General features: G+C 38.5%; 1 protein-coding gene across 1 annotated transcript in view; it reads right to left on the bottom strand.

Moving 5' to 3' along the window:
* Positions 1-745: 745 nt before the first annotated feature.
* Positions 746-10,983, bottom strand: part of RECQL4 (RecQ like helicase 4) — a 28,717-nt gene continuing 18,479 nt past the window's right edge. The window contains exons 13-15 of the mRNA XM_058815822.1: positions 6,196-6,349; positions 4,656-4,722; positions 746-1,334 (exon numbers count right to left, since the gene is read on the bottom strand). Coding sequence (XP_058671805.1) covers positions 1,039-1,334; positions 4,656-4,722; positions 6,196-6,349 — 517 coding nt within the window. The 3' untranslated portion in view covers positions 746-1,038. The remainder of the gene's footprint in view (positions 1,335-4,655; positions 4,723-6,195; positions 6,350-10,983) is intronic.

Raw genomic sequence — 10,983 nt, 5'->3', positions numbered from 1 at the left:
TTTCTTGGAATTTTGAGGAATTTTGTGAATTTAGAGAATTTCATTAGTTCTGGGAATTTGGGGAATTTTGGGAATTCTGGGAATTTCAGGAATTTTGGGAATTCCAAGAGTTTTGGGAAATTTTGGGGAATTTTTGGAATTTTAGGAATTTTGGGAATTTGGGAATTTTGGGAATTTCAGGAATTTTAGGAAGTTGGGGAATTTCAGGAATTCCAGGAGTTTTGGGAAATTTTAGGAATTTGAGGAATTTTTGGAATTTCAGGAATTTTGGGGAATTATGGGAATTTTAAGAATTTAGGAATTTTGGGAATTTCAGGAATTTGGGGAATTCCAGGAGTTTTGGGAAATTTTGGGGATTTTGGGAATTTAGGGAATTGTGGGAAGTTGGGGAATTTTTGGAATTTTGGGAATTTGGAGAATTTTGGTAATTTGAGGAATTTTCAGAATTTGGAAAATTTCCAGAATTTTGGGGAATTTTTGGAATTCCAGGAATTTCAGGAATTTGGGGAATTTTGGGGATTTGAGGACTTTTGAGAATTTTGGGAATTTTGGGAATTTTAGGAATTTGGGGAATTTCAGAAATCTTCAGAATTCGGGAAATTTGGGGAATTATGGGAATTTCCGGAATTTTGGGAATCTTTAGAATTTCTGGAATTTTGGGAATTTGGGAAATTTGGGGAATTCCAGGAGTTTTGGGAAATTTTGGGGATTTGGGAAATTTTGGGGATCTTGGGAATTTCAGGAATTTTGGGAATTGGGGAATTCTGGGAATCGTGGGAATTTTGGGAATTTGGGGGATTTTGGGGACTTTTGAGAATTTTGGGAATTTGGGGAATTTGGGGGATTTTGGGAATTGGGGGGATTTTGGGGACTTTTAAGAATTTTCTGAATTCGGGGAATTTGCGGAATTATGGGAATTTCAGGAATTTTGGGAAATTGGGAAATTTTGGGGAATTCCGGGAATTTGGGAAATCCCAAGAGTTTTGGGAAACTTTGGGAATTTGGGGAATTTGGGGGATTTCAGGAATTTTGGGGATTTTAGGAATTTGGGGGATTTGGGGAATTTTGGGGACTTTTGAGAATTTTGGGAATTTGGGGAATTTTGTGGAATTTTGTAGAATTTTGTGGAATTTTGGGAATTGGAGAATTTTGGGAATTTGTGAAATTTGTGGAATTTTGTGAATTTTGGTGAATTTTGTGGATTTCCCACGTGTGGGCGGCGTCCCGGAGCGCTTTGGGGCGTCCCCGCAGGCGGCAGCGCGACAGCGCCGGGGGCAGCAGCTGCAGGAAACCCCCCGGGAGCTGCTCCACAAGCGTCAGAAGCGTCTCAATCCCTGGAAAAACAGAAAAAATTCAACAATTTGGGGCAAAATTTAGAAAATTTGGGGTATAAAGAGAAAAAAAGCCAAAAAAAGTGAAAAAAAGGCAAAAAAATTCGATTTTTTTGGGCAAAAATCAGAGGAAAAATGGAGGAAATAAAGGGAAAAAATTGGAATTTTTGGGGTTAAAACTGAAGGGAAAAATGGGGAAAAAATGGGAAAAAATTGGAATTTTTGGGGGTAAAAATTGAAGGGAAAAATGGGGAAAAAATGGGAAAAAATTGGAATTTTTGGGGGTAAAAATTGAAGGGAAAAATGGGGAAAAAATGGGAAAAATTGGAATTTTTGGGGGTAAAAATTGAAGGGAAAAATGGGTAAAAAATTGGAATTTTTAGGGAAAAAATTGAAGGGAAAAATGGGGAAATTAAAAGGGAAAATTGGGCAACAAATGGGAAAAATTGGAATTTTTGGGGTAAAAATTGAAGGGAAAATGGGGAAATTAAAAGGGAAAAATTTGGAATTTTTGGGGTTAAAATTGAAGGGAAAAATGGGGAAAAAATGGGAAAAATTGGAATTTTTTTGTGGTAAAAATTGAAGGGAAAAATGGGGAAAAAATGGGAAAAAATTGGAATTTTTGGGGTCAAAATTTAAGGGAAAAACGGGGAAAAAATTGGAAAAAATTGGAATTTTTTTGGGTAAAAATTGAAGGAAAAATGGAGAAAAAATGGAAAAAATTGGAATTTTTTTGGGTAAAAATTGAAGGGAAAATGGGGAAATTAAAAGGGAAAAATTTGGAATTTTTGGGGTTAAAATTGAAGGGAAAAATGGGGAAAAAATGGGAAAAAATTGGAATTTTTAGGGAAAAAATTGAAGGGAAAAATGGGGAAAAAATGGGAAAAAATTGGAATTTTTGGGGGTAAAATTGAAGGGAAAAATGGGGAAAAAATGGGAAAAAAATGGAATTTTTGGGGTCCAAATTGAAGGGAAAAATGGGGAAATTAAAAGGGAAAAATTGGGCAACAAATGGGAAAAATTGGAATTTTTGGGGTCAAAATTGAAGGGAAAAATGGGGAAAAAATTGGAATTTTTGGAGGAAATTTGAGAGGAAAAAGGGGAAATTTGGGCAAAATTTTGGGGCCGTGAGGAATGGGCAGAGACAGCGCCGGGGCTGCTCCAAAAGCACCAGCAGCGTCTCAATCCCTGGAAAAAAAGAAAAAATTCAAAAATTTGGGGCAAAATTTAGAAAATTTGGGTATAAAGAGAAAAAAGGCCAAAAAAAGTGAAAAAAAGGCAAAAAATTTGATTTTTTTGGGCAAAAATCGGGGAAAAATAGGGAAAAAATTGGAATTTTTGGGGTCAAAGTTGAAGGGAAAAATGGGGAAAAAATGGGAAAAAATTGGAATTTTTTTGGGTAAAAATTGAAGGGAAAAATGGGGAAAAAATAGGAAAAATTGGAATTTTTGGGGTCAAAATTGAAGGGAAAAATGGGTAAAAAATTGGAAAAAATTGGAATTTTTAGGGAAAAAACTGAAGGGAAAAATGGGGAAATTAAAAGGGAAAAAAATGGAATTTTTGGGGTTAAAATTGAAGGGAAAAATGGAGAAAAAATGGAAAAAATTGGAATTTTTTTGGGTAAAAATTGAAGGGAAAAATGGGGAAATTAAAAGGGAAAAATTTGGAATTTTTGGGGTTAAAATTGAAGGGAAAAATGGGGAAAAAATGGGAAAAAATTGGAATTTTTGGGGTCAAAATTGAAGGGAAAAATGGGGAAAAAATAGGAAAAAATTGGAATTTTTTGGGGGTAAAATTTAAAGGAAAAATGGGGAAAAATAGGAAAAAATTGGAATTTTTTTGGGGGTAAAAATTGAAGGGAAAAATGGGGAAAAATGGGGAATTTTTGGAGGAAAGCACCAGCAGCGTCTCAATCCCTGGAAAATCAGAAAAAATTCAAAAATTTAGGGAAAAATTTGGAAGTTTGGGGAATAAAGAGGAAAACAGGCAAAAAAAAGTGAAAAAAATGCAAAAAAAATTCGATTTTTTTGGGAAAAAATGGGGGAAAGAAAGGGGAAAAATTGGAATTTTTGGGAATAAAATTGAAGGGAAAAATGGGGAAAAAATGGGAAAAATTGGAATTTTTGGGGTCAAAATTAAATGGAAAAATGGGAAAAAAATGCAATTTTTGGGGTCAAAATTGAAGGGAAAAATGGGGAAAAATGCAAAAAAAATGGAATTTTTGGGAAGAAATTTAAGGAAAAAAGGTAAAAACAAATGGAATTTTTGGGAGGAAATTTAAGGGGAAAAAGGCAAAAAAAAAAGGAATTTTTGGGAGGAAATTAAAGGAAAGAAGGCAAAAAAAAAGAATTTTTGGGAGGAAATTTAAGGGAAAAAAGGCAAAAAAAATGGAATTTTTGGGAGGAAATTTAAGAAAAAAGGCAAAAAAAAAAAAGGAATTTTTTGGGAAAAGTTTAAGGGAAAAAAGGCAAAAAAATGGAATTTTTTGGGAGGAAATTTACGGGAAAAAAAGGCAAAAAAAAAGAATTTTTGGGAGGAAATTTAAGGAAAAAAGGCAAAAACAAATGGAATTTTTGGGAGGAAATTTAGGGATAAAAAGGCAAAAAAATGGAATTTTTGGGAGGAAATTTAGGGAAAAGAGGCAAAAAAAAAAGGAATTTTTGGGAGGAAATTTAAGGGAAAAAAGGCAAAAAAATGGAATTTTTGGGAGGGAATTTTGGGATAAAAAGGCAAAAAAATGGAATTTTTGGGAGGAAATTTAGGGAAAAAAGGCAAAAAAAAAAAAGAATTTTTGGGAGGAAATTTAAGGAAAAAAAGGCAAAAAAAAAGGAATTTTTGGGAGGGAATTTAAGGGAAAAAAAGCCAAAAAAAAAGGAATTTTTGGGGAAAAAATTAAGGAAAAATGGAAAAAAAATTTAGATTTTTTGGGAGGAAATTTCAGGGAAAAAAGGCAAAAAATTTGGAATTTTTGGGAGGAAATTTGGAGGAAAAATTGGATTATTTGGGGAAATAAATGGGGAATTTTGAGGGAATTTTTTGGGGAATTTGGAGGGAAAATTGGATTATTTGGGGGAAATTTTGGGGGAATAATTGGGAAATTTAAGGGAAATTCTGGAAAAAAATTGGGGGAAAAACCTGGAAAATTCAGGCAAAAATTGGGGAATTTTGGGGAAATTTTGGGGGAAAAATTGGGAAATTTTAAGGGAAAGTTGGAAAAAAAATTGGAAAAAAATGGAGGAAATTCAAGGGGAAATTGGGGAAATTTGGGAAATTTGGATTTGGGGATTTGGGGGAGGATTTTGGGATAAAAATTGAATTTTTCACCCTCCTGCCTCAGGTCCAGGCTCTGCTCCAGCTCCTGCACCGGGAGGCTCCGCTCGTGGCCGCGGCACTGCGGAAAATTAATCCAAATTAACCAAAATTAATCAATATTAATCCAAATTAATGAATTTTAATATTAAAAATTCCAATTATTTTCGTTTGGAATGGGATTTCAGGCTCCGCTCGTGGCCACGGCACCGCCGGGGATTTGAGACTTCCTGGAAAAATCAATCAAATTAATCCAAATCAATGCAAATTAATCAAAATTAATCAAAATAAATCCAAATTAATGAATTTTAATATTAAAAATTCCAATTATTTTAGTTTTGAATGGGATTTCAGGCTCCGCTCATGGCCACAGCACTGGGGGGGAAATGGGAGTGCCTGGAAAAATCAATCAAAATAAATAAAAATAAATCCAAATTAATCCAAATTAATCCAAATTAATCCAAATTAATCCACATTAATGAATTTTAATATTAAAAATTCCAATTATTTCAATTTTGAATGGGATTTCAGGCTCCGCTCGTGGCCATGGCACCGGGGGGGATTTGAGATTTCCTGGAAAAATAAATAAAAATTAATCCAAATTAATCCAAATTAATCCAAATTAACCCAAATTAATGAAAATTAATGAATTTTAGTACTAAAAATTCCAATTATTTTCGTTTTGAATGGGATTTCAGGCTCCGCTCGTGGCCGCGGCACCGCCGGGGATTTGAGAGTTCCTGAAAAATCAATCAAATTAATCCAAATTAATCAAATTAATCAAAATTAACCCAAATTAATCCAAATTAATGAATTTTACTATTAAAAATTCAAATTATTTTCGTTTTGAATGGGATTTCAGGCTCCGCTCGTGGCCATGGAACCAGGGGCAAATGGGAGTTCCTGGGGAAAAATAAATAAAAATAAATAAAAAATAAATCCAAGTAAATCAAAGTAAATTAAAATAAATCCTAATAAATTAAAATAAATTAAAATAAAATATTTTTATTTCTAAAAATTGAAATTATTTTCGTTTTTCACGGGATTTACGGCTCCGCTCGTGGCCACGGCACCAGGGGGAATTTGAGATTTCCTGGAAAAATCAGTCAAATTAAATCCAAATTAATCCAAATTAATCCAAATTAATCCAAATAAATCATTTTTTAATGCCAGAAAATTAATTTTTGGTGGTGTTTAATGGGATTTAAGGCTGGGGAATTTTTTTGGATTTTTTGAGAATTTTCTGTGGGGAAAAAAATGAAAAATTCAGATTTTTTCTCATTAAAAATCCCCAATATTTTGGGATTTTTTTCAGAAAAAAATCCTCCAAAAATGCCAATTTTTTCTCATTAAAAATTCCAATTTTTTGGGTTTTAATTGGAATTTTCCATAAGAAAAAACCCAACAATTGCAAATTTTTCCTCATTAAAAATTCCAATTTTTGCTGAATTTTTTGCGATTTTTTTTGGATTTTTTTTTTTGGAATTTCCTATACCAAAAACTCAAATTTTTCCTGAATAATTTCCCTTTTTTCCCCATTTTTTGGGCTCCAAACCTGGGAATTTTCCTGATTTTCCTCCGGAATTTCTGGGCATTTACAAGGCACAAAAACTCTCTGCACCAAAGCCTTGACAGCCCAATAATCCACGGAATTTTCATGGATGTGGCGCCGCATTTCCAGAAAATCCTCGCCCTGGGGGGAGAAAAAATTCAAAATTAATTCAAAATTTACAATTTTGGGAATTTTCCCCAAAAAAATCCCAAAAATTTGGCGCAAATCCCTCAAAATTCCACCAAAATTTCACTTTTTTACCCCCAAAAATTCCAATTTTTTATCCCGAAAATTCAAATTTTTTCCCTTAAATTCTCCAATTTTTTCCCCTGATTTTTGTCCATTTTTTCCAGATTTTCACTCAAATTTTCCCTCATTTTTTTTTTCAAAATTTCCCCCAATTTTTCCTGATTTTTCCCCCAATTTTTTCCAAAATTTCCCGCATTTCCAGAAAATCCTCGCCCTGGGAGGAGAAAAATTCAAAATTCATTTAAAATTTACAATTTTGGGAATTTTTCCCCAAAAAAAATCCCAAAAATTTGGCGCAAATCCCTCAAAATTCCACCAAAATTTCACTTTTTTACCCCCAAAAATTCAAATTTTTTATCCCGAAAATTCAAATTTTTTCCCTTAAATTCTCCAATTTTTTCCCCTGATTTTTGCCCATTTTTTCCAGATTTTCACTCAAATTTTCCCTCATTTTTTTTTTCAAAATTTCCCCCAATTTTTCCTGATTTTTCCCCCAATTTTTTCCAAAATTTCCCGCATTTCCAGAAAATCCTCGCCCTGGGGGGAGAAAAATTCAAAATTAATTCAAAATTTACAATTTTGGGAATTTTCCCCAAAAAAATCCCAAAAATTTGGCGCAAATCCCTCAAAATTCCACCAAAATTTCACTTTTTTACCCCCAAAAATTCCAATTTTTTATCCCGAAAATTCAAATTTTTTCCCTTAAATTCTCCAATTTTTTCCCCTGATTTTTGTCCATTTTTTCCAGATTTTCACTCAAATTTTCCCTCATTTTTTTTTTCAAAATTTCCCCCAATTTTTCCTGATTTTTCCCCCAATTTTTTCCAAAATTTCCCGCATTTCCAGAAAATCCTCGCCCTGGGAGGAGAAAAATTCAAAATTCATTTAAAATTTACAATTTTGGGAATTTTTCCCCAAAAAAAATCCCAAAAATTTGGCGCAAATCCCTCAAAATTCCACCAAAATTTCACTTTTTTACCCCCAAAAATTCAAATTTTTTATCCCGAAAATTCAAATTTTTTCCCTTAAATTCTCCAATTTTTTCCCCTGATTTTTGCCCATTTTTTCCAGATTTTCACTCAAATTTTCCCTCATTTTTTTTTTCAAAATTTCCCCCAATTTTTCCTGATTTTTCCCCCAATTTTTTCCAAAATTTCCCGCATTTCCAGAAAATCCTCGCCCTGGGGGGAGAAAAATTCAAAATTAATTCAAAATTTACAATTTTGGGAATTTTCCCCAAAAAAATCCCAAAAATTTGGCGCAAATCCCTCAAAATTCCACCAAAATTTCACTTTTTTACCCCCAAAAATTCCAATTTTTTATCCCGAAAATTCAAATTTTTTCCCTTAAATTCTCCAATTTTTTCCCCTGATTTTTGTCCATTTTTTCCAGATTTTCACTCAAATTTTCCCTCATTTTTTTTCAAAATTTCCCCCAATTTTTCCTGATTTTTCCCCCAATTTTTCCAAAATTTCCCGCATTTCCAGAAAATCCTCGCCCTGGGAGGAGAAAAATTCAAAATTCATTTAAAATTTACAATTTTGGGAATTTTACCCAAAAAAATCCCAAAAATTTGGCGCAAATCCCTCAAAATTCCACCAAAATTTCACTTTTTTACCCCCAAAAATTCAAATTTTTTATCCCGAAAATTCAAATTTTTTCCCTTAAATTCTCCAATTTTTTTCCCCTGATTTTTGCCCATTTTTTCCAGATTTTCACTCAAATTTTCCCTCATTTTTTTTTTTCAAAATTTCCCCCAATTTTTCCTGATTTTTCCCCCAATTTTTTCCAAAATTTCCCGCATTTCCAGAAAATCCTCGCCCTGGGAGGAGAAAAAATTCAAAATTCATTTAAAATTTACAATTTTGGGAATTTTTCCCCAAAAAAAATCCCAAAAATTTGGCGCAAATCCCTCAAAATTCCACCAAAATTTCACTTTTTTACCCCCAAAAATTCAATTTTTTTATCCCGAAAATTCAAATTTTTTTTCCCTGATTTTTGCCCATTTTTTCCAGACTTTCACTCAAATTTTCCCTCATTTTTTTCCAAAATTTCCCCCGATTTGTTCCAAATTTTTCCCTAAACTTTGTCCAATTTTTCCTGATTTTTCCCCCAATTTTTTCCAAAATTTCCCCCAGATTTTTGCCTGATTTTCTTTAATTTTTCCCCCTTTTTTTTCCAATTTCTTTCCCCAATTCCTTTTAAAATTTCCCCCATTTTCCTTGATTTTTCCCTGTTTTTTTCCCTTTTCTTCATAATTTCCCCCAAATTTTTCAGGTTTTTAAAATCATTTTTTCCCCCATTTCTTCCTGATTTGCCCCAAATTTCCCCAATTTCTCCCAAATTTTCCCCCATTTTTTCTGATGTCTTCCCAAATTTTCCTGAATTTTTCCCTAGATTTCCCTTATTCCTTATTTTTCTATTTTTTCAAAAATTTCCCCCATTTTTGCCGGAATTTTCTGCAAATTTTCCCGATTTTTCCCCCAAATTTCTCATTAATTTTTCCCAAAATTTTCCCTCGATTTTACCCAATCTTCTCCCAATTCTTCCAAAATTTCCCCCAATTTTTTTCCTGATTTTCCCCCATTTTTTCCTTTTTTTTTTCCAAAAACGTTCCCCAAATTTAAATTTTCTCAATTTTCACCAAATTTTCCCAATTTTTTCCCAATTTTCTCCAAATTTGCCACCAATTTTCCCAATTTTTTGCCAATTCCTCTCAATTTTTTTCCAAAATTCCTCCAAATTTTCCTCCCAATTTTTCCCAAATTTTCTCAGATTTCCTTCCAATTTCTTCACCATTTTCCTGTTTTTCGCCCAACTGCCGACAAATTTTTTTCCTCAAAACCCTCAGGGGGCTGTGCCCGTGCCCAGGCGGTGCCAACAGCGCCCACACCCTGCCCGCCATGAACGCCCTCAGGGGGGCACCCACACCCTGCCTGCCATGAACACCCTCAGGGGGGCACCCACACCCTGCCCGCCATGAACACCCTCAGGGGGCTGTGCCCGTGCCCAGGCGGTGCCAACAGCGCCCACACCCTGCCCGCCATGAACACCCTCAGGGGGGCACCCACACCCAGCTCTCCATGATCGCCCTCAGGGGGCTGTGCCGGTGCCCAGGTGGTGCCAACAGCGCCCACACCATGCCCGCCATCAGGGACCCCCCTCAGGGGGCTGTGCCCGTGCCCAGGCGGTGCCAACAGTGCCCACACCCTGCCCGCCATGAGGGACCCGCTCACATCCCGGCAGCCATGAACGCCCTCAGAGCAGCACCCACACCCTGCCCACCATGAATGAACTCAGGGGGGCTCTGGTGCCACACAGTGCCCACACCCTGCCCACCATGAATGAACTCAGGGGGGCTCTGGTGCCACACAGTGCCCACACGCTGCCCACCATGAATGAACTCAGGGGGGCTCTGGTGCCACACAGCGCCCACACCCTGCCCGCCATGAACGCCCTCAGGGGGGCGCCCACACCCTGCCCGCCATGAACGCCCTCAGGGGGGCTCTGTCCATGCCCAGGCCGATGCAGGCAGTGCCAAACAGAGCCCACACCCTGCCAACCATGAGGGACCCCCTTAGAGGGGCTCTGGTGCTGCACAGCGCCCACACCCTGCCCACCATGAACTGCCTCAGGGAGGCTCTGGTGTCGCAAAGCGCCCACACCCTGCCCGCCATGAACTGCCTCAGGGAGGTTCTGGTGCTGCACAGCACCCACACCCCGGCAGCCATGAGGGACCCACCCCCTCAGAGGGGCTCTGGTGCCACACAGCACCCACACCCTGCCCGCCATGAGGGACCCACCCCGTCAGAGGGGCTCTGGTGCCACACAGCGCCCACACCCCAGCAGCCATGAGGGACCCCCTCAGATCCCGGCAGCCATGAACCCCCTCAGGATCCCGTGCCGCTCCTGCTTGCTCAGCCCCACCTGCACAGCGCCACCGCCCACATGCTCGGCCCCAAATTTCCCCAACTTTTTCCTGACTTTTCCCCGCATTTTCCCCAGTTTTCTCCCCACACGTCCCCTCTGCTCACCCCTCTGTGCAGACACAGGTGTCCCCAGGCCGCTTTGCCGTCCCTGCCGGCCCTGCCCACGTGCTGCAGGAAGGCCTCGGCGCAGCCGGGCCCGCCGTGCTGCAGGACCCCCCTCAGGGGGGCCGCGTCCATGCCCAGGCCGATGCAGGCGGTGCCGCACAGCGCCCACACCGTGCCCGCCGTGAACGCCCTCAGGGGGGCGCCCACACCCTGCCCGCCGTGAACGCCCTCAGGGGGGCACCCACACCCTGCCCGCCATGAACGCCCTCAGGGGGGCACCCACACCCTGCCCGCCATGAACGCCCTCAGGGGGGCGCCCACACCCTGCCCGCCATGAACGCCCTCAGGGGGGCTCTGTCCATGCCCAGGCCGATGCAGGCAGTGCCAAACAGCGCCCACACCCTGCCAACCATGAGGGACCCCCTTAGAGGGGCTCTGGTGCCGCACAGTGCCCACACCCTGCCCACCATGAACTGCCTCAGGGAGGCTCTGGTGTCGCAAAGCGCCC

The sequence above is a fragment of the Ammospiza caudacuta genome, chromosome 1 (genome assembly GCF_027887145.1).
Source record: "Ammospiza caudacuta isolate bAmmCau1 chromosome 1, bAmmCau1.pri, whole genome shotgun sequence".
In the NCBI taxonomy this organism is placed as follows: Eukaryota; Metazoa; Chordata; class Aves; order Passeriformes; family Passerellidae; genus Ammospiza; species Ammospiza caudacuta.
The sequence above is the reverse complement of the archived record's forward strand: the minus strand, read 5'-3'. Positions and strand labels throughout refer to the sequence as shown.